Source organism: Pavona decussata, unplaced genomic scaffold, assembly GCF_977016875.1.
Source record: "Pavona decussata unplaced genomic scaffold, jaPavDecu1.1 SCAFFOLD_156, whole genome shotgun sequence".
Taxonomy (NCBI): Eukaryota; Metazoa; Cnidaria; class Anthozoa; order Scleractinia; family Agariciidae; genus Pavona; species Pavona decussata.
Genome location: NW_028145568.1, coordinates 2,869,436 through 2,897,001, shown reverse-complemented (window position 1 = coordinate 2,897,001; position 27,566 = coordinate 2,869,436). Strand labels below are relative to the sequence as shown.

Sequence of the window (27,566 nt, the reverse complement as noted above, 5' to 3'; positions counted from 1 at the left end):
TTTCGATGTCGGTCTGGCTGTGGCTGTATTTTGATTTCTCTACGGTATTAAATTCAATTGGGAGTTTAAAGTCACTCAGCCTAAGAGCTCCTAAAATTTATTTTGTAACCTTTTGATACGACATGTCAATGCTGATGTGACTTGATACCTGTCTGGCAGTCAAGCTTTTTGCCGTAATATTCTTTAAAATTACATTATGTTAGGTCGTATTCTATTTTATAATTAATCCACTTGTTTTAACCTCGACCAATTTGATTAATTTGGTTGTCCTGTCCTAGTAGAACATTTTAACATTTTAACGTGAGTTGTGGGTGGTACATTGTTCTGCGTTAACTTGCGGCGAATGGTTCAGTATTGTTTGCATTGGTTTTACCTATCTGTTTATACCATCTTGAGTATTAATAATGAAAACTAGCAATTCACTTAGGCCTTTGTTTTCTTCGTTCGTTCGTTCGTTCGTTCGTTCGTTCGTTTGTTCTTTCGTTCGTTCGTTCGTTCGTTCGTTCGTTCGTTCGTTTGTTCGTTCGTTCGTTCGCTCGCTCGTTCGTTCGTTCGTTCGTTTGTTCGTTCGTTCGTTCTTTCTTTCTTTCTTTCTTTCTTTCTTTCTTTCTTTCTTTCTTTCTTTCTTTCTTTCTTTCTTTCTTTCCTTCTTTCGTTTGTTCGCTCTTACTTTCTTTCTGTCTTCGTTCGTTCTTTCTTTCTTTCTTTCTTTCTTTCTTTCTTTCTTTCTTTCTCTCCTTTTCCGCATTTTTCTTTCTTTCCTTCTCGTCTAACTATCAAATTTACATGTTGTATATATCCGGAAAGTACAGAAAAAATCCATTGTTATATTTACATCATGTCGTCTTGCTTGTTGACACTAGACCGAAATTAAAATAGCACAGCAATAGGCCTTATCACGGTTTTCGACGTCATTTTGACAAGTGGGCAAATAGGCTTGAAAAAAAGAATGTTTGTATGGAAATCTGATGTCACTGAATAATTTTCATAAAACATCGCTTCTGAAAAATTCATGAATTGGAAACTTTTGGCACTAGGAAAAGGATTTTAAGCAAAAACAAATTGGAGGAATGCAGCTATGCCAGAAAGCGTCCAGTCGTTTTTTGAAATTTCCATACATTTTTCTCCTTTTTTTCCCGCGAACTATTTTTAGTAGCAGTTCACGGCTGGTTCGCTATACAGATAAATGTGTGGAAAGTTCAAAACACGACTGGACGCTTTCTGTCACAACTACGTACGTCCATTTTTTTTTTCTTCAAATCCTTTTCCTAGTGCAAAAAGTTTCCAATTCATGACTTTTTCAGAAGCGATGTTTTATGAAAATTATTTGACATCAGATTTCCATACAAACACTGTTATTTCAATCCTGTTTGCCTACTCGTCAAAATGGCGTCGAAAACCGTGATAAGGCCTATTGCTCGTATGCGTTCTATAAGGCATATGATCTTTTTTGTTCTTCTTTATCTCGGGGATACTCATGGCGAATTTTTAATATCGAGTAACATTGTCGTGCCTTTTAATGGACGTGAATTTTATTGGCTTCACTAACTTTTTACGTGTACACAAGCCGTTTAAACATTGCCTCCCATATTAATTATATTATTTACGCACGTCTCTCCGAAGGAAAAAAAATACGTGACTTGAAAAACGTTTCGTTTGGCAAGGATTTGTCGTGTTACAGCTATTGTTTTAATAAAATTGTAAAATTCTATTGAAATCTACTATCACCACTAAAACAAAAATACATGAAACAGGGAGCTCGCAGATAATGTGTACTTCTGTTTCTTGTTTAAAGTCGGACTTTAAGCGGTAACTGCATGGTGCCGTTCTCACTTTTAAAACATGCTTGAAATCCTGAAGGAGAAGTGAGCATGTTAAACTTCCAAATCAGGAAAACAGAACTCTCTCTCTCCAGAAACTGGGTTTATTTCTGAAGCTCTCATAGGACAAATATGAACGGCGGAGTTTATACCCGATAACGTCCAGTCCCTCTTTCCTAACATAACCTTTTTTTCTGACAGCTCGCTCGCCCGTGGCCGTAATAGTTATGAAGTGGCCGTTGACGATACTCGGCTGACAAATTGGAAGCAGTTAAAAAAATTACTGGAGTTGTTGAAAGGACAATTAGTAAAGATTTGGCTTTAGAAAATCCTTAGTGACTGATGAACATTTATAATAATAATTTAGTACATACAGAACGAAAAATATACATATATATCTATCTTGAAATAATTATGAGGTGATCGTGACCAATGTCATTTGTGACGAACAGGTGAGAACGAGGGATTTTCTACCTTCGTCCTACGGAATTAGAAAAAGGCACAAAAAAATATGATTTAGCGGTTAATCAACTTCTATCAAAGACAAAGAAGGTCTTTAAAATACTTATTTTTTATCATTTTTCATCAACAGATGAGATGACCTTATGACAACTGTTTATAATTTTATGTTTAAAATGTCTATTTCTACGTTATTTGCGTTATGAAAGTGTTAGATTTGTACGCATTCTATCGAGACGCTTATTTTAATCTTCTGAAAATTAGATCTTCGTCTGACTTAAAAGAATTGTAAAAGTGTGTTTTCAGGGAGTAATTTGAAAGGATTTCGTGCAATCAGCAGGAAGAGTAGGCGAATATAGATGAGAAGGTTTAAGGCGTTTTACACAGGCAATTACTTGATTTCGGGTGATTAATACCGAAAGAATTATCATGCTTAAGCCAATAGCCTTGTGTTTTGCCAATCACAGTAACTCGGGATGCAAAAAAGTTTGTATAGTTGTGCCAGCTATGTAAACAGCTAAGAGACTTCTCGGAGGCGTTGATAATTTAGTTTGCTCACCTGTGTTCAAAAGAAAACAATTCTAATATTATCGGGTTCTTTTCACCTCGTTGATTAAAATAATGAATTTTAATGATACGTCATTAGATGGGAAAGAGCAAAGTGTGCACAGAGGGGCTACTTTGCAATCTTACCACGGAGAAGCACTTACTTTACAATTACCGTAGAAACTCCTGTTGCTTTTCGAAAGGCTTTGAACATTAACGTACGATGTTACGGCCATTCATTTTCCTGCTTTGTGCTGCAGTGGCCTCGGCGGTTGTACTAGGTAAGTCTCCACAGCGATTATTCAATTTTTTTCAAACTTATGTTTACCCAGTGAATACTCCATTCGTTAAATTCTCAAACGATCATATTCAGCGTAGTATGGCATAATGTACTATCTTTTACGCAATTTATTCACTCAAAAAATGAACGTTTTTGGAATTTTGGGGTAACACATGGTTTTCCTTCAAAATACCATGGAATCTCAATGATCCAGAGCATCGAAAAAATTAAGGGGATGGAGATATATAATCAGAAGTAAAGCAAGAAACATTTTAGCGTGAAACACTGCGAGAAAATGCAATAAATGGCCCCGATATATATATATTTTTTCTGCTATTTACGCGAAGACAGAATTTAACACAAATTAAATTGCAGTGACATTACGACGGGAGGGCCTTCAGATCATGTATAAGCAATACATAAAGTTTCTCCAACGGTCTACAATTTATCAACATTGTAGTGATATGTGCAAGAAAAAATAACCTTCACTCATCTGGTAAAATCACTCTGCCAAAAATGTTTACTTTACTAGCCAGTTTCAAGCAAAAATTTCAGATGGGATCATCGTTGTTATTTTCAGTTGATTATTTCTGCCTATCTACTTTTTTATTATTATTGAGCCGTACAATTAGGCTCACGAAATTCAAATAATAAAGTCCACTGCAAAATTCAGACCATTTTGTTTTATTTCGTTTTCTTCTTTTTCTTTTTTATCGTCATTCGCTGTTAAGCACTGCGATGTAATTTTCTTTAGTTTTAGATAATTTTTTTGAATATACATTTACAATCTGCCGCTAAAAGTATTTTCCCCCAGAATTTATCTTTTAAGATATTCAGTTGATTTATCGATGTATAGTTAGCGAGTGAGCTGTTTGCGTCTTATTTCGAGTTGCTAGTTTTAGCATGGAAATTTTAAAGAAAGTTACAGACTTCTGCGATCTTTTAAATTGTGATAAAGGGAAGTGAAGTAGCATTTAATCGATTTAAAAACTAGTCTCAGCTTGGGAAACGAAAATATTTTATTTAATTTTTTTATTCTTATTTAATTTAATTTTTTTTTCTTTTTTACATATATGTGTTCTTGATCACGTCCAATTTAAAAGCTGTTACTATATCCACATAAGTAAACTGCACATAGGTAAATTGGTTGTTGATGGTGCGAATAATGCAATTGCCTTAAAGTTAAACGTCCTTACGCCTCATGAAAACGTACGTTAAACTGAAACTTGAAGGCGAGTTCAAAAACTAGGAAGGAAAAAAGAATATTGCGTGAATTTGATGACAAGGCAGAAAATGCTTCCTCAGTATTGACTTTTATAGAAAAGGAACAAACCTGAATATACTTCTTGGCCTTACGTCTCATAATCGCGTCGACACACTACCGCATTAAAGTGATTGAAAAATAAACTGCCGGTTGGTCATGAGCGGTCGAAGGGCATATCAATATGTTGCAATGCTATAGCATAAGTGTCTCGAAAACACCAAGCATCACCAGGGATAAATCGACCCCCAAAAGCACGTCCGAGCCTTCTTCTAGATCTTCCACACATTTTTAGTGCCACGGAAATGGCGGAGCACATCCTTTAACTTTTTAATTTCAATAGTACATCCAAATGTAGTGTCCCCGGACAAAAACAAAAAATGTGATCATTCAAATGAAACCTATTGAGCAATTGTTTCCATTGGTGCTATTTACCCTTTTTAAAGCCCTACCAATGATCAGCATCAAATTTTTCCTTGTAATATCAATGCTTATTGAACACCTGAGTTCATGAGAATTAAAGATATGATCACCCAAGGTAAATTTTGTTGATATTTTAATATCGTCTCCCCAGTACTTTTATAAGAAACGTATGGGGACAAGATAGGAGAATTTGTTCTTTGATATTAGGAGTTAAAGGGTTAAGAAAATGCGACTCGCAAAGACCGAGAGAGATAGGAATGCCTACATTTATAAGTTATAATTGATTTGTAATGGTAATTAAACTGAGTGGAGTAAAATTAGGTCTGAAATCATACGGTTAAGATGCTATGCAAGATTATAATGGTTCAAACTTTTGAGTCTATGGATGAAATCATGTTTAAAGTGTGGCCATTCAAATGGAAGCTACTGAGCTTTGTCTTTAATTGCAAAGATGCTTCGGGTTATTATGCTGTACGAGATCGTTCTAATACCCGAGCATGTGGATCAAATCATAAAGTTTAAACAGATACTGAGCAGTACTTTGCAGCAGTCCTGTTCGTTTTCTTCATTTTAAAACAACTAAAATCTGTAATAATATTTTGTTTTATTTGAGCGAAAAAAGAATACATCCTAAAGAATACCTTGAAAGCGGCTGATCAAGCGCCTTTAAGAGACAGCAAGAATATATAGTCATTTTCGTTTTTGACATGTCAGTAAGTCCTTTTTGCTTGTTGTGTAGGCTGCGAGAATGTCGAGCCAGTTGGTCTTGCCCTTGGATCAAACGGTCCCATTCCTGATGCAAGCATGACTTCAAATTCTGAGCACAACCCGTGAGTACAGCAACATGAGGTATAACAAATCCAGCATTTCAATGAAATGCTGTTGAGGTAACCGAGAACACATTAATCCCCGGTGAGAGGAGGTGGGGTGATTATACCCGGGCAGAATTTTTAAGATTATAAATTTTTTAAGAATTGTGCTAACGACACAAAACTTCGTGACTTTTTCCGTGGTTTTTTTTTTTTGTGACTTTTTCGTGACTTCTTCTGGGAGCAATTTGGTATGGCAGGTCAGGATTCAATGAATTTGATGCTGTCATGGCTAACATTCTTTGACAGACAGGTTCAGTTCAGAAGTCGGAAGATTAGTGTTTTTTGTCACAAACTAGCTTTTACACAATAATTTTTACTTTTTTTAAGTATCATTTAACTGTTTTTCTTTTCTTTTTTTAAGTTTGGGGGGATCAAAATGGCTTCCATTCTAAATCGTAACGTAATTCACGTTTCTTATAACAACATGACTGCCCGCTGTGGACGTTGACCCTATCTAGACCCGGGGACGGATTCTGCCCGCGGTAACTTTGGACATGAATAAGTTTTCTAATATTTGCGCAAACACCATGAAACTTCAGAATGTTTCTAAAATTTATCTGGGAAAAACGTTGATGGGGTCATTTAGTGATCATTGACTTTAATGTTACCATAACAACCAATTCCGACAGGCAGGCTTTTTTTCCCACTCACCCACCCTACCGGGCGCTCATTTGCAGAAACATCCCATGATTTTGATTTCCAAATGGCGGTAATTTTGGATTTTTAGATTTCCCCCCAATACTTCAGAAAGCCACAAATTTTGATAAAACTAACAGGGAGGGGGGGGGGGGGGGAAGCTGCTAAAAAGTTCGTGTCTTCCTCACTAAGAAAAAAACAACAACAATGTTCCAATTATATTGTAATGATAATATTTTCAAGTTAATTAAAAAGCTGTTGTATTAACATATTCCAAAAAGTGTAAAATAGTTCCAGTGGAACTGATAATTAATATTAACGCAATATCTTTTTTTATTTATTCACTTCAAAATGATATCATGATGATACTGAAACGTAAAATAATTTCCCTGATTTCTTTTATCAAATGTTTATCTCCAACTACTTTTATTTGAAAAACTGGAAAAACTCCCTGCCAAAATTCAGTTGCCAAGGTAACTTTGACTTACCACACTAAACTGCTTGCTAAATAAATTTCTTTGACCTCGTAAAGTTTGAGTAGGCTTGCCGAGATCGATATTAAAAAAGTTATATATGTTCAAATAATCTCACAAGTATAAATAGATCAATCACTGTGCGCGCTTCATGCAAACAGAAATGTAATGTATTGGTATAAATATATATAAAACATATATTTGAACTGCCGTTGAAATATTAGATTTTTTTTTGCAGGCTTTCTTTTCGCAAATGCTTAAGTTGTGTAAATAATTGCGAGCATTTTTTTGTCTATCTAGAAAAATATAATGCATTATCTTCATCCAATCATAAGCATAAGTAGTATCTTGTGAATACCCCTCACAGCAAAGTTGATCTTCCTGAACAATAATTATTACTAATGCCCTAGAATGTCATGAATTTCAATCTTTCAGATGGCATGCTGCAGCGCAAGGAAGACTGAATAATTATGTTGGCAATCCAATTACCCTTAAAGGAGTTGGCGCGTGGTGTGCAAAAAAAACGGACAATGTAACGCATCGCTTTATACAGGTGATAAATTAGACAAAACCTAAAGCCTTGAGAAATTCTTTTTAGGAAAGGTTTGGAAAAATGTTTAAAAAAACTAGCGAAAATTAGTAGCGAACATCGTTTTGTCGTCCTCATGACAGCATTGCCAAGTTTAAAATGTCAATAGATCTAGTGTGAAAAATGGGTTGAAGTATTATGGATATAATTATAGATTCAGCGTGAAAAATGCGGTGAAGTTTTATTAATTTAATTCAGGTAAAGAATAAAGATTGGAACAGCATTGCTCGGTATGAAAAGTTTTGCGCGGATAAAGTCAGACTAGGTATTACCGGTAAAAATCGGTTTAAGTTCCTTTTAAGCTGTTCAGTTTGTTTGACATTTCCTCAGGATTGAAATGTGCTTCCAATCAAGGGTGTTGAATCGAGGTTGTATTTTTGCTCCAGGTGTTTACCAATGGATAATCTCTTCTCCTATTCAACCTGTTGGTAGAGGTATCGGCGCGTACAGCCGACATAACCCTCATCACACACGTCACATTTTTTTGCGATACAAAACACGTTGCTGGTTAACGATGGTGCTTTTAACTCGCGTATCCTAACATCATGTTGGATGTTCCTGCTTCTCTGAATTGACGCCATATGTCATCCGCCGATTTCTGATCATAAAACAAAAATTATTCATGCGGGGTTTTGCCTTAATTGGTTGCCGTTGTGGGTAACTTACACGTCAGAGGCCTTTGAAATCTTTTTCTTAGCAAGGTGGGGGGGTAGAGAGGCTTAAGAGGTTACCATGCTCCCCTTTGTAACAGTTAACATTGTAATCGTTATTGTTGGTAAGCTGTTTGCTGCATATGCACTAAAAATATATATAACTCCAGAGAGGATGAGGAATTTGTAAGGTTATTACGTTCATACGATAAGCATACTTTTATAAATGGAATTGTGTAGCTCCACTTTTAGAATTACGTAAAAATATATTTTTCACATTACTGATCTATAATTATACCCGTAACTGATACTTCATTGAATTTGACTCTGACGTTTTGAACCTGACATTGCTGTCTCGAGAAATTATTCGATTTTCAGTCAAATATTAAGTTTTGTAAATCGAACGTGGTCTCCTTGTTAAACTTGTACGTAAGATGAACATGTAAGAAATAGACGGCTTTATATAACACATGTCTGAGTGAGTTGTTGTTGTATTGTTTTAGTTTTTAGTCGTTGTTGTTTCTTTGGGTTTTGCTTTTCTATTATTATTTTTTTTTTGGAGGGGGAGGAGGTTTAATCAATTTTTATTTCTATTTTAGCAGTTTGTTCAGTACCTAAAGAATTAGATTATTGCTACTTTAAACTCTACGCCATTTTAAGCACAGAAATAATTTTCATCTGTAGCACGATCAGATTTTCAATTCAAATCCTCTTGATTTTTCAAAATTTTCTTAAACTTCAGTGGCTTCATAATTGCTGGGTATTCCCTATTTCTGATACTCGTGTATTTTATCGCCAATAAGTAATTATTTTACAACAAAATTTGATCGTGTGATCCTACTTGCAATAGTACCTCATTTAGGTACGCCCTTGACTTAATTTACCGTCCATCTAATATTCTAGTTTTCACAACACTATATTGAATTTAATTTCATCACTTTGTTTTGTCAACTCTTTGTACATGTTTTTGCAATGTGACTGTTATAGATTGATATGGGATCGGAGCGCAGAATTGGAGGAATTAGTACTCAAGGTCGTAACAGATCAGAATCGGCCCAGTACGTCTCGGCATACACTGTAGCCTATAGCGTAGATGGTCGAATTTTCCCAGGAGTAAAGACTGGAATCCAACCGACGGTACGTTGATTTCTTTAGCTGCATCAGCATGTTTTGTTTTGTTTTTGTTTTTTGTTGTTGTTGTTGTTTTTTTTTTTGGTTGTTGTTGCCGTTGTTTTTTTCTTTTTCTTTTTCTTTTAGTTTTTGTTTTTGTTTTCTTTTTTTTTTTTTGTCCTTTTCTACATTAAAATTCAATTTCAAACATCGAGAGAGATTTTGAAAATGAATGCATTCTGAGAGGATATGCATGTGATGTTGGGTCATAAGATTGGGAACATGTGCGCAGCATATTGAGGGCAAATGGGGCCGGCTGCAGTGAAAGAAATCTGAGGTCAAATAAGTGAGTTTTTGAAACTCCACGAGACAAAATATGGCTGCCTGGTAACATGTATTTGACTTTTCACGATATATTAATTGAACCAATTCTGCACCATACCCCTTGCCCCTTGAATTTTGTTTTACGGGGAACATAGGAGATGCAGGTAATAAGACCCGTAGCAAGGGTTACTTTGAGCTATGTCGTAATCCCAGACTTATCATTACATTGGGGTGCTTTTCTGTTGTGTATATATAGAGAAGAAAAAAAGAGAAAACAAAAAAACAGAAATATTAATATGGCGATACAAAGAAATGCCTAAAGGAATGCCTGATAACTCAGAAAAGAGGTTGTTTCCACTGGATTTACCTTCATTCAAATTCTTTAAGGTTACCCTATACCTTCAGAGGTGTCTCGCGTTTAAGCGATGTAGCGCGTCCAGTTTAAACTGTAGGTGCACAAACCCCTATATCAAATTAAAGCCTATAGAGCTGGCTATCAAACTATACGAAGAATTTTGAAATAAAATGAATTTTCACGACCTCTAAATGCGAGCGTCCGAATTACCTTTTTAAAGTTACAAGTCAAAGCGAACTTTGTTTCTTGCTAATTTAATTTGCCCCTTAGTTTCCGGACCCAAAGTGCTAAAAAACGTGTCTGCGTTTTGCCATATTCAATTGCAATGAAAAGTTATAGAGTATTTTCGAAATAGGATGAAAAAAAACGTGGAGTGACCGTAAAAAAATCGCTCTCGGAGCAAAAATATTTCGAAAGAAAAAATTCGCAGACATGTTTTTGTTGTTTATATCTTAAACTAGCTACTGTCCACATTTGAATGCAAACGAACAAATTCCTTTTGAGTTTTAGCTCTTTGAAGTGGCTCCTCCAAGTGAAAAAATTGATTCGAGAAATCAGCGCTAAAAACTCGGCAATTCATTTTATTTCAAAATTCTTGGTTTAGATTGATAGCCAGCTCTATAAGCTTTAATTTGATATAAGGGTTCAGGTATCTACAGTTTAAACTAGACGCGTTACATCGCTTGGGCGCGAGACACCTCTGAAGGTATAGGGTAATCTTAAATTTACCCCCGATTTCTCGTCTGAGTCTCTGACCGGGTAAACACTTGGGCATTCACCAACCAATCTTGGGCATTCATTTAAAATTACATGATTGAAGTAAAACTTATTTCAAACTTGAGAGGAAAAGAAGGAAAAATAGTATGATGTAAGCCTTGAACCCGTGTCGTTTGCATTATTTTTCCAACCCAAAACCACTACACCAACGAGGACTAGCTGTCGAGGATTGAATTATATAGACTTATCCATCAAAATAAGTAAAAGTTAACCGTTTTCAAATCAGTGCTTAAACTGAAATACTTTGGATTGGTGCCAAGCCCCAAAATAGTGTTCCTTACCAAGCAGCAGCAGCATTCACTCAGTTCTCTTACTAATAAATGGTAAATATGACGATAAGGAATCCGACATTGTGTAATACTCATTAAGTGTCCAGTGTCGGTTTGAGATACTGGGGTGGAAGGACTTCCTGAACATAAAAAGCGTAGTTGTAGTGTTTTGCTCTTTAAACCCTTAGCCGAAGAAGGGGGGGGGGGGGGGGGAGATTCTGAATAATAATAAATAATAATAATAATAATAATAATAATAATAATAATAATAATAATAACAATAAAAATAATAATGATAATGATAATGATAATGATAATGATAATGATAATGATAAGGATAAGGATAAGGATAATGATAATGATAATGATAATGATAATGATAATGATTATGATAATGATAATGATAATGATAATGATAATCATGATGATAATCATGATGATGATGATGATAACTTTATTAATGTGTCAGTCATTCTAGCTTGCTGCAATACCGCAGTTTGCTGATTGGGAACACTTATCTTACCTATTAGTGTGGAGATCTAAATCCTTAAATTATATTAAAATAGTATAAGATGCTGTACCAGTTTAATGAAATTTATCTGCGAATAGTTTGATTTCGTCGGTTACTGTCCATTGCCTTTTTTGGCAGGTAATTTTTCCAAAAAAAAATGGAAAATCCCTTTTTAAAATGAAGACCAGTTGCCTTTCTTTCTGTATCTTTTATGTGTTTATTATGTATTATGTTCCTTTATTGTTTCTTTTTTACTTTTCGTTCAATTTCGGCACTTGGGGAAATCCAGAAATCCAACATAGCGGATCCAAGATGGCTGCCATTTGACAATCATGATGTCATTACAACGTCATATGGCGTTATCACTTCTCAAACCTCAAAGGAAACATCTTTGGACGTAGTATCTCTCCTTTAAGCCACATTGCCATAGATTTTATATGGAGTGGGGGTGGAATCATCCCCCGCCCTCCCCAGCCCCAGAAGAAACAAAAACGGGGTATATACAGGGTTAAGTGTGCTCTTGAAACTAACTAACTTATTAACTAGCTTTCAACAGAGATTTACCAACGCGAAGACAAATAAAAACTAACGATAAAGACTGAATTTTAGGTGACACCTGGACAATGTGTTTTAAGCAGATCAGTGTTATGCGAGAGATGGTGTCCACTAAATCTGAATATAAGGAATGATCATGAGAAACTACAATTACTCAAATACCTTAGCTCGAATCGAGTCTTGATGCTACTAACACAATTTCTAAATATGTATTCAAACTCGATCTCGAGCTAAAGGATTCAATTTGTGTAATTGTATTTACACATTCTGTACAAGCAAGAACAGAACACTGAGTTATTTGGATTTTTGTTATTGGTTTAACTTCTCTTTGACCTCAAACGCACTTGCTTAAAAAGCATTTCTTATCATCATTTTTATTTTATTTTACAAAGGCAGATTTTTTTCGTACATAGTTTTTGATAGTTTTCGAGTTTTCCAGATTTTCGTCTTCTTTTAAAACGCATTATCATCACTATTATCGTTATCATTGTTATTGTTATTGTTATTGCTGTTGATGTCTTTGTCATTAATGTCATTAACACTGCCACTGTCACTCACTATGATCACGATAGGTTTCGTCGTCATCGTTATCATAATCGTCATACAGTCATTGTTGTCATATTTGTCATGACACTGCAATTGCCTTCGAAGTTGACCTAACTGTTGCCTTTGTCGTTTCCTATTTCGCTCCCGGTTTCAATATTTATTATTCTAAATCGTACTTCAAATCACAGAAATTCACAGGAAACATGGACAGGAACTCCATTGTGTACAATGATCTGACATCTGCTAACGGCGGACCTCTGTTTGCGAGGTACATCCGAATCTTTCCAGTGGAGTATAAGATCAATATTTGCATGCGTGTTGAGCTCTACGAGTGTGTAGGTAAGTTAGTTTACCTTTTGTTAGGATGAGAGTTTGAATCGCGATAGGAGGATGGAAAAATACCCGGTTTTATATTAAGTTGCATTGAAGATATTTAGGGGTGTGAGGAACATCAAATAAATAAATCAAATTTAATTTCAATAACGCGGGAAGTGCTTGCGCAGTCTCCCGAGCCAGGGGATCATGATAAAGTGCTTGACAATAATCCAGATCGAATTGAAATTTGGAGATGTTGGTTTTTGAGGAGAGGGGAGAACCGGAGTACCAGGAGAAAATCCTCTCGGAGCAAGGACAAGAACCCACAACAAACTCAACCCACATATTGCCGAGTCCGGGAATCGAACCTGGACCACATTGGTGGGAGGCAAGTGCTTTCTTCGGCGCCATACCTGCTCCTCTAAAAAAATGCCTTTGTTAATAAATGGAGTAATATTTCTCTTGTAACAGATATGACGAAAATAAAAAAAAAACATCAAGGTTCTTTTTGAGTAGCTGTTCTCTTAAACTGCAACTGATTGGTGTAAATCTTCATCACAATAAGTAGTGAGATTTTTTAGCGCCCCGTTTTTTGTTTAGCAACTGACAATTATTCATTAACGACAAAATAAAGAGTGGCCTGAGATAGTGAAACTATTTTCTTATCGATAATATCGTCCTTATTTAATGGTAATGGTAATGGTAATGGTATTTATCCACCGCATTTTCTATATGCATATATTCAAATGCGGTTTACATTACTACTAATCATGAAATAGCACAAAGACCAGACCAGCACACTGGGAACTCCATGCCCTACTCTTTGCGATTAGTTTGCGGGTTCTTTAACGTCCCACAGGGTTTAACAAATAAATGAAGGTAGAGGTTAATTACTGCACTTATAAAATCAAGCCCTAAAAGAGAGATGATGCGATGCAGAGAGGGAGGTTAGTGATAAATCTACGTTCGCTACGTCCAGTGGTAGATTGCCATTTGCTTTACTCATCGTTTCTTTCCTGTTTATTTTAAAGAGCCAACGCAACCACCAGCCACCACAACAAAACGTATGTATTTTCTGTCGAGTTTGTTTTGTTTTCTTTTGTTTTCTTTTTTTCGTGACCTTGCTATGTTGTTTGTTTTAGATGCACATTCTTAAAATCAACCTTCTTAGACTACTGATCTTTAACGAAAACCATTTGCCAATAAATTTAAATGTTGAAGCAGATTGCTATTTTATTTCATTTTATCGCTATTTGCTTTGTTTTTTTCTCCCCTTCTTTTTTCAGACCCAAATATACAGCAGATCACCAAACCGCATATGCATTTTTTGTTTATATATTTGTTGTTATACACTTTTCCTTAAACCAAACCCACGACTGCCCCTTACCCAGATGAGCAGAAGACTGCTATTTGATTAATTTATTTTTTCTCTCTTTTTCTTCAAATTTTTTAAAGAGACAACAGCACCACCAACAACCTCTGTTCCAAGTATGTATGTTTTCTTTCTTTATTCTCATATATGCATTTCCTTAATATTAACACTTCCAGGGTACTAAATAAATAAAATACATATTGCCACTAGCAAATTATCCATATCTAGACCGTGGCGGGGACGTTTGCCAGCAAACTTTGTGACTTTTTTTTTACTACAATAGTAGGGTATTATTCAGTTTAGCATCAGTGCAAACAAAAAGCAATTAGCGTAGTTTTGGTAGTATAGAGTGCATTCATATAGCTTAATAGACAAAGACAACATAACAATTGTATTTCTAATGCATATAATTTTCTTTTTTCCGGGTTGAATTAACATTTTTCAGACACAACTATCCCATATTTTCTGTTACCAATTATCTGGCATCTCCGACTGCTTCAAATGAATGGGTATTGGTGGGGGCGGCTGGAAGCAAATGTTATGAATGGCCAACGTTATGAATGAGCAAACAACAACTCAATTTATTTATTCGATTAACTTGGTATGCTTTAATTTTAGCCTGTCCAGCGGGATATCAATTAGCACAGGACAAAAAGACTTGCATAGGTAGGTATTGCGGATTCATTCATATTGTTTAGGTTATTTGTTGTTAAAACAATAGGTGTAATGTCTGCATGGAATGTACCAATTCTCTCTATACGTAAATGATGATGCATTATTAGAATGTTGTTATTTATAACCTTAGAGAACTACATATCTACCACTAAGCAACAGGGGACATGTGGAAGCTAGGCCGTAAAACTAGCTGTTCCTTTTTGTTTTCAAAGCCAAACTGGCAAGATTCGCTCTGACGAAGGGTTGACGCTCGAAACGTCAGCACTCGAATTTCTCAGTGTACTGTGGCCAACTCTGTTGATAAAACCAAACATTCGTAACAAGATATTTGCTTGGTAAACAAGCTCAAAAATATCACTTCGAGCAACAAATTTCAATATTTCATAGAAGACCACTTATTTCCACATATGGTATTTCGGCTTGGCCACAAAACCGTCGACACTTATCTGCATGAGCGAATCACTACAATTTCTTTTTTTTTTTTCAAATGCAAATCTTGAGTCGCGTAGGTGTGTAGTGTACCACAAGGTGAAGGCAGTTAAAATAACTTCTTCTTCTTCTTCTTCTTCTTCTTCTTCTTCTTCTTCTTCTTCTTCTTCTTCTTCTTCTTCTTCTTCTTCTTCTTCTTCTTCTTCTTCTTCTTTTTTTCATCAGAACAAGTCGAATCAGCCCGAAAAGTTTTGATTTTTCTTTTAATTATTGGTACCTCTCCCCCATTAAGACACTTTTTATAGCTTATATCTGTTCTTAGTACTTAGTACTGGTATTCGTAGTCGCACTCGTACTAGAATCCGAAGGTCTCTATAATTTTTGGCATATTTGGTTTTTCCCAGCTTACTGTGCTTGATTTTGGTAAACGGCTACATCCATGGTCAAAATTTTTCCTGGGAGATGTTTCTCTGTTTGTGTCCCTTTCCAGAAAACATAGCTCGCCCAAAGCAATACTTTGCCAACAGCCATGAAATTTCAGATAAGGAACATGAAACATAAAGAGATACATACATGGCAAACATCCATGCCATTGTACACGGTGGTATTAAAAGGAAGGTACACAGTACAGGAGTCATGGAGTTAAACTCGGTCACTTTAGATAAAATCCAATTTATCATTTTACGTGAAATAAAAAAAATCGCAACATATTAAACTCTTGTAGTAACAGAGGAAACTGCATAAAATCACATTTTACGAGGAAGAAATCAGCTATTGCACATTTGACACCGAAATTCATGGCTCACAAAAATATGCTGTACCACCATTTAGACATAGGCAAGGGCATCTTGGTCACTAACACTGCCTATTATGCATTATGCTGCAGATGTCAACGAGTGTGACAACCCGGGTGTATGCGATCAAAACTGTCACAACAACAATGGCAGTTACACCTGTAGCTGTAACCAGGGATACACCCTACAGCCTGACAAAAAAAGCTGCAAAGGTAAAGAAATTCAATATAAGTTCTCTTATTGAATATCCTGAAAATACGGTAGCAGAAGTAATCCAACAATTCTATTGAATCTCTCCGTATAAAATTGTAGAATTGAGCGCTGTATCTTGCTCGATATGTGCAAATGTAGATATGCCACTGAAATTGAACGCTCTATTGCTTCCGTGCGTTATTTTTTACCACTATGAACTTTGAACAAACTTTTGCTCGTCGACATTTCCTCCACAGCAAGATTTGCAAAACTTGCTTGAAGGAGCTTAATAATTGCATCTCTCCAATGAGTACCCCGAATCTTAATATAGACCCTGACACTTTAAAACAAGACTAAAGGTATTCAACGCCCTAGTTTGCGTAGCAATTGTTTCCTCGTCGAGAGCGCGGAAGCTCGTGAAAGTATGGAATGTAAAAGGAGACAAGCGCGAGAAGCGAACAAACGCTTCCAAAGAGTGGAGAGAAAATTCCAAATGTATCAAATTCTCGCGAGTGATCTGTTTTCAAAAATTAACACTATAGAATGGTTGCCTTGAAACAAGACTAGAATCAGATATTCGAGGTAGAATTGTTAGGTGCCAAGCGCAACTAAAAAAGTTTGACTTTTTCTTTGGATTAAATCCGGGTCAGAGAAGTTTCCCCATACAGACAAACTATCGGAGACGTTGCAGAAAGTCAGCATGTCAGAAGCTGGTGGGCAACGTGACGCCAAAATGAAGAAGGATGTGCTCATCTCGATTAGCAACGATGCATTTTTTGCAACTTTCTATCAAACAGTCCTGCGCAAAAAAAAAAAAAAAAATTCAAGCTTCCATCACAGAACCTTAAGTATCAAGTTTTGGGGTTGGAACTGGGACATCTTCATTCCCTGTGACTCCTTAGGAAATATATCGAAGAATCTAGTTGAGGCACTAGATTTAATGTGTCAGCTATCCAAAAACGTTTTGAACAACAAAGTTTTGGAGCACATTTCAATTTGGAGATTATTTTGATAGGCTTCTGAACTACTCCTGACGATTTAAAAACTGGTTATTCGCAACTCAAACTTTTAAAGGATGCCGCCATTAACTGCTTTTCCGATATTTTTTTGAAAATGGTTAAAAGAAGCGTGCCGTTCACGAGAGACGCATGGTTAGAGCTAAAAGGGCAACTCGGAGAAAGGTAGTCATTCTCGATGGAAGGAAGAGTGAAAATATGGTTGCGAGCAAACATAAATTAACAAAGGTTTAATCATGTGGCAATATAGCACACACGTAAGGCAATATAAGATTCGACTTGTCGATGTGGCGAATGGGTTTTCCCAACGAAATGAAAACCGCGTGGAAAAACATTAACCGAGTCAGATCTGTCATTTGAATTGCTGCCATGTTCATTGTGTTTGTCGTCTTCTTATAGTTCAGTTCACTTCAATAACCTATTGATATGCATTTTCAGCCATCTGAATGCAATCTTTTGAAACGTTTACCGCGGTAGCATGCCACTGAAACTCAACGTCCCTCAAACAGAAGGGGCTGTGAAGTAGCCCCCTCCCCCCCCCCCCCCCCCTCCCCCCTTTTCCACCGATTGGAAAAACGCTCCTCGGTCCCTGCTCGGAAAGGAAACGAATGCTATTTGCTTCTTCTCTCAGCAAGCTTGTCCCTGCGAAGGTTATCTTCTTGTTTAACTGGCATTGAATTATATTTTCACGGATTCTCCTTTCTAATATCTAATAATAAACATAATAATAATTAAGTAATCAAGTGAAAAGCTTTGTTAAATAAATATCGATTATTAAAACTCTAAAGTCTATTTTATTTCTTAACATACGAAATGATCATGGTCAACGTTGTTTCTTTTTCGTTCAAGAAGCCACATTAATCAACATCTTTTGGTTTCATTCCTTCAAGATGATAACGAATGCGATGTAAATAACGGTGGATGTAACCAAGTTTGTAAAAACAGCCCCGGCAGTTACTCGTGTGAATGCATGAACGACGGGTACAGACTTGGAAATGATCAAAAGACCTGTGAAGGTAACAAATTGTAACAGTCTGCGTAAAATGTCCATTGATATTTTAGAGCAGTTTTCAACTGAGTCTCGAAAATAATTTCGCGTTAGCGCTGGGTGGTTGGTGCTCACAAGGTTGCCATGGTTTGATTTTGCCATGCTGTGATATGCGATTAGTTAGCAAAACACGCGCCACTCTCTAAAGAAATTGGAAGCAAAAAAAAAATATATATATATCCAAGCATGACTCGTCGAGCCGGCTACACGTATTTGCTTTCATTTCTGATTGGTTCGTTACATTTTCGCGTCTGTTGCGACTAACCAGAGTAACTACTTTGGCTTTTGTTTTAAAAAACTCAATTGAAAATCGATCTTATGTCACGCCAGTGCTAAACTAATAACGTTTCGGTGCAAGCAGCCAAATAGGCAAAGCAAATAAGAAAGACGTAAACGAAGAGGATTTTGTGAACAAACCGGCAAAAGAATTGCACTTACGTTTAGATTTTGGCACAGTTCTCTACCGTTCTCGGTCAAACGAAAAAAGTGAAGAAAAAAATCACCACATTTAAAGTTTGACGAGAACTCAGATGTCGGTATAATTTTTTTCTCTATCTCTGAGTTTGAACATCTGTAAGGATTCAGCTCTTTAAGCAACGTTTTGCAATCTAAATGAGTTGAATCGAGTTGGACTGTCACTTTTTAACGGATTTTGTTGCTGTCCTAGCCGTTTTGTTCCCTTCAGGTCCCTTATGACTGCAAATATTAATGTAGTGAAAGGTAACCGAAAAAATTAAGGCCATCGTATTCAGTTACTCATCAGGTGTCGTAAGCAGACTTTGACATGGAATAGATGAAACTGGTGTGATGATAAGAAACTTCTTCCTGGATGGTTTTATAGGTTGGCCAACAACCCTAACACATGAATTAAATGCATCCTTGACGAGAGGAAGGTCATCCACACCGCCGGTGGAAACAGGCGGTCTTGGGGCGGACGACTTGAACCAATTGGATCTGAGCAGCCTATATATTATATAGCGCTCTTTAGACGGGACATTAGGAACGAAAAAGTTTCTTCTGTATGCATGATTTTTCCAAATGTGCATGGCTGAAAACTTTCCTAAAAGACCCTAAAACGCTTCCGTGGCCACCGAGCGTCTTATCAAGGGGACTTCAAGTTAAGACGAACAGACTTTGCTTACTAGGTGTCGCCAGTAAACTGGTTTCATTTATGACCGAGCTTTCAATATAGCCTCTGAAGTCTCTGACGTTAATGTAAGAATATTTTAAAGATAATGCGACCTCCGATAGTCGTGGAAGATGTTTATACTGTTCCTTCCAATTTATTTAGACATCGATGAATGTGCGGAAAAACTAGACAGCTGCAACAAGGGCACTACCAGCTGTAATAACACGATAGGAAGCTACTGGTGTCCTTGTCTCTCTGGATATGAAAGACACAATGCATTAAATTGCAAAGGTAAGTTTTAACGCGCGATCGTGTGATCTTTTGCTGCTAAATGTTGTTTTTGTGTTCAAAAAGAAATCCAGACACCCACAAACCACATCTTAAAAATAGCAAAATCGTGTATATGAGCGTTATATTTTGCTTAGATGCCGGGATAGTCCAAATGTTATATAATGACGGGACAAAAAACCTAGTTTCTACACGTAGTCAGTTTGACCGTACGTCTCTTGGGGTTATGTTATTTTAGAATTCTTCGCAATGTATTTCAAAATGTGCGCTATCACACTACTATTCTGCGTGCGAACTGCAATTTACTTCGGAGGATCAAACTTTGAAACTTTTGATTTGTTCTTATGATGGCTGACAAACACTGTGCGAGCGTACTGAGTCAAGTCAGGCCACATGAGAATGTTCCCAGTGCGTCCCTTCCACGCAGTCAATAATTGTGCATTATTTCTGTTAATTTTGGATTTGTTATAATTGGCAGATATTGATGAATGTTCAAGACAGACCGATGAATGTGACACGTTCTCGACAGTCTGTGTTAATAACGTTGGAAGTTATGAGTGCAACTGCCGCAATGGATTTGAACCACACACACAGTTCCAGTGCAAAGGTGAAATAATATTTATTTTCAATCATCAAACAAGCCTCGATGATTTATCATGAAACCCCTATTCCTGAAATACATTGCAGTCATGGACAGTGCCTACTAATACTGAGGTATTTTTGCACAGATTATGGCTGTTCGGAAAAAGCAGTGCTTAGCAAGGGTTATTAAATTCCAAGAGGAAAATTGGGGGAAACCACGCATTTTTAGAGAGAATTTAGCAACAGGAATTTAAAAAAGCTTTAAAATTAGAAATAATCAAAGATCAAGGAGTACGCTCGATGATCTCGATCCCAACATCTGGCTCCTTTGCCAAGTTGGTGATGATGTCATCCACCCCAGCAAAATATTCGGGGGATGCCAAACGCGTTCGATCTTTGATTGTCCCATACAACCTTAACTCTAATGAATGCGTTCTTCTTCGTCAAACCCAATAAAGTCTATTTTGTTTGTATCATGATGTAGTCACTTGAGATGTAGATCGCGACGTTTCGACTGTTACGTGGCACCATTTCTTGTGCTTGGCGCATTTCGATCATCCAGTGTTCCATTGTTCCAGTGAGAGGTTGGAACAATGGAGGATCGAAATGCACCAATCACAGCCGATCTCAGTGATATAAATGGTGCCTCAGTGATATAAATGTTGACCCCATCGCCTGAAGAAGATTGGCTGTAAGAAGTCGAAACGTTGCGATCTACATCTCAAGTGACTTCATCGTGAGACAAACTGCAATACACTTTATTATTAATCTATCTACCACGGTAACCAACAAAAACCTTGTCCTCAACATAGAACAATATATTTAAAATCTCCCTCGCCCCAGCATTTTTGATTTCACGTTCTCAAACTCTTTAATAATTCATAAAGAGAAAACAAAGGAAATCACTACCGTGAAGGAGGTTTGGAAATGTGATCTTAATTATCATACAATTTTGGTGAACTTTTTTCCACGGACGAAAGAATGAAAGAATAAGCAGCAAACAATAATAGGAACAAAGAGCAAGTGGCAGAAATGGGAAACTAAAGCTACACAAATCATCTATTATACCTGAGGGTACCTACAAGAAAGTCTCAAGATTTTTTAAGGACATTTGCCCTTGAACACCGGTGTACTATGAACGTTAAAGGAAGATACTTGATAATTTTTCAGTGTCGAACCTTGTTAAATAGTGCTTTTGTTTATTCTATATTTCACCTAGAGCCAGCAGTTCCAAAATATGACTATTTAAGTCGCTGCTTGACTAAAATTCCATGTGGTCAATCTCATATTGATATATTTACTTTTTCTATCCAGATATCGACGAATGCAAAAATAATAACTATGGATGTAGTCACACTTGTCAGAACCTGAATGGTACTGCTATCTGCACTTGTCCTTCTGGGTATAAGACTGCCTCTGAAACCGAAAAGATCTGCCAAGGTAACTAATTCATTTTTGTTTGTTTGTTTCTCTTGATATGGTTTAAGAATCATTTCGGTGATGTTTTACTTTTATTATTCCTTTTTTTTAATTGGTAAGAGCGAACATTCCATAACCCTATTTTAGGGACTATGTAATAATTGCCTGGAGGGGGAGGGGTTGGGAAACCAGAGGGAGGGGGTGGGGGGAATAGAGGAAAATCACAACTAGAGAGAGGGGGATTGGATGTAAATTTTAATACATACATGGGGGGATTACTTTTTCACTCTTTTTCACAAACTGGAAAAGTGGTAGAAGGGCTAGTAGATATTTATACTTACTTACACTGGAATTAAACTGGGAAAATATCAACTCCAGGTGTTTTCAGATCTCTGAACTGGCTGATTATTTTCTATCTTCCTATGTGTCCTGCAGTGGGAAAGGAATACCTCTGTTAGGTATTAAAACAGTGCTACTTTATTGACACCAGGTTTTGATGAAGCAGGAACCCTTAAGCGTTGTGAAAGTTGTACTATGATGTTATTCAGTGAAAAAGAAAGATGCCAATGTAGAATCCTACATGTCATTTTAATTAAAAAGAATTGAAAACCCAACCGTTGAATTTAATAGCAATAAATTGAACTTAGATAGTAAGCCAACGTAAGCTCAATCAGACAGGAACTCCTTAATCACATTTTCAGATTCTTCAACAAAGCTTCTTGAGTTCACAAGAACTCTTAAGGAAGCTTTGCTTCTTGCAGATGTAAAGAGTTTCATAATCAACAATTCCTTTCACTTGCTGAATGCCATATATCACTGGTTCATACTCGTTTGTCAATTGGTGAGCACCCCAAAAACAAAAATATGAAACAGGCTCTCTTCTTTCTCGCCGCTGCAGCATGAATCTTGCGCCTATTGGCTTTGGCACTGAATTCCTAGATTTTGAAGACTTTGCTGTAAACATTATTGGAAAAGTGGCAGAAAATTTTATCACCGCTCTCTCTATATCGTGAACAAAATTATCAATGTTCTTCCTAATTTCTGTAGTTATAAATTGAAGAGTATCTGTATTAAATTTGTGATAATAATAATAATAATAATAATAATAATAATATTATTATTAATAATAATAATAATAATAATAATAATAATAAAAATAATATTATTATTATTATTATTATTATTATTATTATTATTATTATTATTGTTATTATTATTATTATTATTTAATATTTCTACCCGTTCTCTTAATTTAATTGCCTCGTTCTTGCATCTCAAAAAAAATTTCTATTGTCATTTGAAGTACTTTTTGTACCTAGGAAGACATCCAACACATAAATTAGGGAAGTAAGGGAGAGGGGAGTTTGACCTTAATATTACCAGTAGGTGACGGGTGAGGTTAAAATTAAGTTCTGCTTAGTGAGACGGGGGTGTAACTTAATTTTGAGCTGTATGTTACCCATTTCCCAACCCCTCCATCCAGGTAATTATTGCACAGTGCCTTAGCATGGGGTGTGGAAAAGTAAGCACTCGAGTTGTCTCACAATATCATAGGCAAAATGACACTGATCACGTGACTTGATATTTCCATAAAACATCATGTTTTAGCTTAACCTTTGAGAGAAAAGTTTTCTTCTTTGTTTACTTTAATGCTACAGTATTTATATCAGTTCTCGGCGTTTGTTTTTGCTTTTATTATTAGTGGTTTAATTTTGATGGTTTTCCGAGGTTTTGGAAAATAACAAAATGAAGGGTGATTAGAAATAATAATGAACCTACCACGTCAAATTAAAACGTTTCATTCTGTTCCCGTTTTGTGGACCTCGAAGAAATATTTTTCTAATAATCTGTACTCTCCGAACTCACTGTAATAGCTCTAATGCTGTTGAAGTTATTTGCCCTCAATCCCTGCTCCCCACCCCCCACCCTCCGCAGCAAGCACCAAGACCTTGAAAAACAAGGTCCATGTGATATAGATGGCAAAAGAAATACCCTCAGAATAATTAAACTAGGACAGTTTCGTCGTTTGTTTTACATAGCAGCCATTTTCAACCGGCCGTCTTAAAATTTCTGGATTTCTCCAAAACCTTAAAAATTAAAGCCAATAAATAATCACTGAGATAGAATAAAAATCTAAGATTTAAGATAAAATTCACTTTTTCAGGTAAGAAAACTCAAAATCTCACAGAACTCGGCATGGCTACCACATGTCGTTGTCAAGGAAACATTACGTCCCGTGAACAATGAACTTTTGTACCAAATTGCTGCATAAAAGTCAGGACGCTTGGTGGTATTTGCCTTAAAAATAAACGTTTGATTGTTCAAACTTAACTCGAGCACTTCCTGCCTTCTCTTTCCACTAGGACGAGTGAATATAACACATCTGTCTTTTTACGACATTGCCAGAGTCGCACTGCTATAACTAAGGTAGCAGTTATTTAGAGAGCTCAAACCTCGATGATTCATATTCACCTAAATTTGTATTGATAATTAAATTCAACAGATATAAATGAATGCTCACTCGCTAAGGGTGGATGCCAGGACATCTGTACGAATACCAATGGTAGCTACTTTTGTTCCTGTAACGACGGATATAAGCTTAAGCCCGACAAACTGACTTGTGAAGGTGAACAGCATAATTATCTTATACCTTTATGTACTATGTAGACAGTAAACATGTTACTTTCCTTCTGGTTTTTATTATTAATATCATCCTCATCATCATCATCATCATCATCATCATCATCATCATCATCATCATCATCATCATCATTATTATTATTATTATTATTATTATAATTATTATTATTATTATTATTATTATTATTATTATTATTTATGACTCTTTGTTAACATATTCCAAGCAAGGTTAAGTTACTTCTATTTTTTAGAATTTGAGAATGAATAGAGTCTTGATGAATTAATTGGATTTTTTGTAACAGCAGGTTGATTGTTAATAGGATTTTAATTGAGGTTTTGTAATAAAGATTTTATTATTATTATTTAAAAAAATATTAATATTATTATTATTATTATTATTATTATTATTATTATTATTATTATTATTATTATTATTATTATTATTAACGTTTTCTCTCCTTAGCCTGAGAAAGAGAATAGGGCGTTAATGATTCTGTTTGCTGCTAATGGATCTGTTTGCTTTCTCTCCTAAAAATTTTTAAATTAAAGCCGGTTTCCCAAAAAACAACGTGCAAAAAACTACCACGTTAATATAATCGCTTGGTATTGAAACCTACCATTTCATAATGAAGGCGTTGTGACCACAATGGTCGTGCAATCACAAACACCAGGCTGACATTGAAACTTTTTTTTCGGCCATTTGAACCTGAAAGCATTGTCATACAGTCACACCTTCAACGTCACATCAATGAAGGGGGATGGCGGACATAGTGAGCAAGTTGGAAGTAAATGTTGTGGAATCGATATTTCAAAAAATAAAGTCAAACGAGTCTTGAAAAAATAATCTTAGCTGTTAAAAGAATATCTTGGACAAAATATGTTGTAACTGAGCCGCAAAAACAAATAAGAAAATCACGAGGTAAATACGCATACGAATTTTAAATTTATTCCGTCATTTTTATTATTATATCATGCCGCACGAATCCTACGATGTTCACAGCTCAGTGTGTACAATGAAATGACCGGTGGCTTGGCCAGGCTAAGGTTCCTTTTATAATGCGGTTCCGTGTTTAAAATAGTCTAAAGTTGGATGGTGTAATACTTCCTTAAATCAATGCGGCTATGTCCAGGAAACCTATAAAAAGTGTTTCAGAACGAGAAGCAAATTGGGCAGCCATTTTATTAGACGTTTGTATTTAAACTTTAAGCAAGTTATGTTCTTAGCGTATCCCAAAACTTTTGCCCATTACCTCAGCCTTAAAAAGGTTTTTAAAATAATGGTAGAGGTCTTTTTTTTCGAAGTCTTTTTTATTTTTATTTTTTTCTACAAATTAATGGTCCGACGCATGTAGATTTCAGTGATATGTTATGTATTATATTGTTTTTTAACCTGTTTATAATTGCTGTTGCTATTTTTAAGTGTTATAGATTAACTCTACACCTGTTTTTTACTGTTTTAATGTGTGATATTTTTAATTTGTATAGATTCACTTTAGAGGCACAAATTTATTGTAAATAAGTGTTAACATTTATCAATTCTGTGCCTAATAATCTGTCTACCAAGTTCAAGTGACGAAATTAAAGACGGCTGCCATGCTTCGTTTCTTCCCAATCAGCTCCCAAAGCGAGAACAAAATAAAGGCCTCTTTCTTGATAATTTCTTTTTTCTCTTTAGATATTGATGAATGTGCGGATGGCTCAAACCAGTGTGACGCAAAAAGCACTACTTGCAAAAACAATGAACCGGGGTACGAGTGTACGTGTAATGCTGGATATTTACCAATAGCGAATGAAAAATACAAGTGCAAAGGTACAGAAACATTGTAACTTAAGCAAAACCTTTCAGGTTAAATTACACAAGGGCAGTGCCCTTCAGCTTTATACCACTAATTATTAAAAACTGGATCAAGGTATAATGCAATTCGAACGATTGGCTCAGCGGCCATGGTATGTGAGCCATTATACCATGCCCGAATACTAGAGACCATTAAATTGTCTTCTTATTTATCTTGCAAAGCTAAATCAGCAAAATCTAGCAATATTTCTTGATTGTTTTCAATAAAACAATTATTCCACTCACGCTTGTTGGATATGGGATGATTATAGCCAAATCGGCGTTACGCGGCTCGTTGGCTATCTATCATCTCATATCCGACGCGCGCTCGTGGAATATTTGTTAAAAATCCACTGAGTGGCTGGTATTCGAGAGTTTAGTCTAAGCAAAATCAAGCCAGCACCAGGAAAATATTGCCGGTACACCACAGGAAACAATCTCATACTAGTTTAACTCATGACTATAAAATATATGTCTCCGTCATGAAAATTTCACTCAAGTTGTAAGTGACTTGGAAAGAGTAGAAATCTAAAGAAGATTTTCCTCAATTTGTCTTATTTCGCGAACGTGTTTTAGTCGTTTTTGGATTTTTTTTCTCGTTTTTTGGAATTTTTTCTCATGGCCACAAACAACTTTCAGAGCATGTTGTAAGGTTCATCATTACAGCGTTTGGGATGTTTTCTAAAAATAAAAAGATCGGAAGATTGTCCAGTAATTTGAGTGCTTGAGGCCATTTTCTGAAAACCCATGAACACTTTTGACGACTTCCAAATATCCGCGACGAGGTACCAAACACTTTTAGATCATACGAGAGTTCAAATTAAAGTTTCGAGAGTTCAGATACCACAGAATGTGCAACGTAACGTGCACCTAGTTATCGGTGTTACTTTACTCTGTAAAACCCTTTATAACTGTATCAATGTTTGGTTTTATCAACAGAATTTATAAGGTAATCGCGAACAGATTCGCTCTAACGAAGGGTTAACGCTCGAAACGTCAGCACTCCAATCTCTTTACGGTGGCCAAATTACCTTTTGAACTCTGTTGACAGAAACCAAACGTCCGTCTCTTCTCCCCACCGACAACTGGGACACTATAGTTTCTTTAGAAACTAAACCCTTATCCGTTATTCAAAAACTTATTCATAATTCATAAACCCATTGACCTATCAAATGGTCGATAAAACATCACGTGCAGTGGTTTATATCCGATGAAACCTCCTCCTTATTAGTATGCGGTATTTAATGTTTTTCTCGTATGGTAATTTCCAACGTTCACAAAAGCATCATTGTTATGAACTCCCTCGACACACACTTTTCCAGGAATGTTATTGAAGCCGATCGTGCTTGTCAGGCAAAATCACAGAATCTTGCGCAT

General features: G+C 36.0%; 1 protein-coding gene across 2 annotated transcripts in view; it reads left to right on the top strand.

Annotated features, from left to right (window-relative positions):
• The first annotated feature begins 2,935 nt into the window (after positions 1–2,935).
• LOC146465289 (uncharacterized) overlaps positions 2,936–27,566 on the top strand; it is a 38,939-nt gene continuing 14,308 nt past the window's right edge. Inside the window, exons 1-15 of one of the 2 annotated variants that reach the window (XM_085128631.1) lie at positions 2,936–3,106; positions 5,529–5,619; positions 7,206–7,323; positions 8,997–9,146; positions 12,645–12,795; positions 13,803–13,835; positions 14,227–14,259; positions 14,762–14,809; positions 16,134–16,253; positions 18,140–18,265; positions 19,589–19,717; positions 20,193–20,321; positions 21,611–21,736; positions 24,219–24,341; positions 26,031–26,165. In XM_085128631.1, coding sequence (XP_084984757.1) covers positions 3,049–3,106; positions 5,529–5,619; positions 7,206–7,323; positions 8,997–9,146; positions 12,645–12,795; positions 13,803–13,835; positions 14,227–14,259; positions 14,762–14,809; positions 16,134–16,253; positions 18,140–18,265; positions 19,589–19,717; positions 20,193–20,321; positions 21,611–21,736; positions 24,219–24,341; positions 26,031–26,165 — 1,570 coding nt within the window. In that variant the 5' untranslated portion in view covers positions 2,936–3,048. Of the gene's footprint in view, positions 3,107–5,528; positions 5,639–7,205; positions 7,324–8,996; positions 9,147–12,644; positions 12,796–13,802; positions 13,836–14,226; positions 14,260–14,761; positions 14,810–16,133; positions 16,254–18,139; positions 18,266–19,588; positions 19,718–20,192; positions 20,322–21,610; positions 21,737–24,218; positions 24,342–26,030; positions 26,166–27,566 lie in introns of those variants that run through there. The other variant, XM_085128632.1, reaches the window with a different exon arrangement.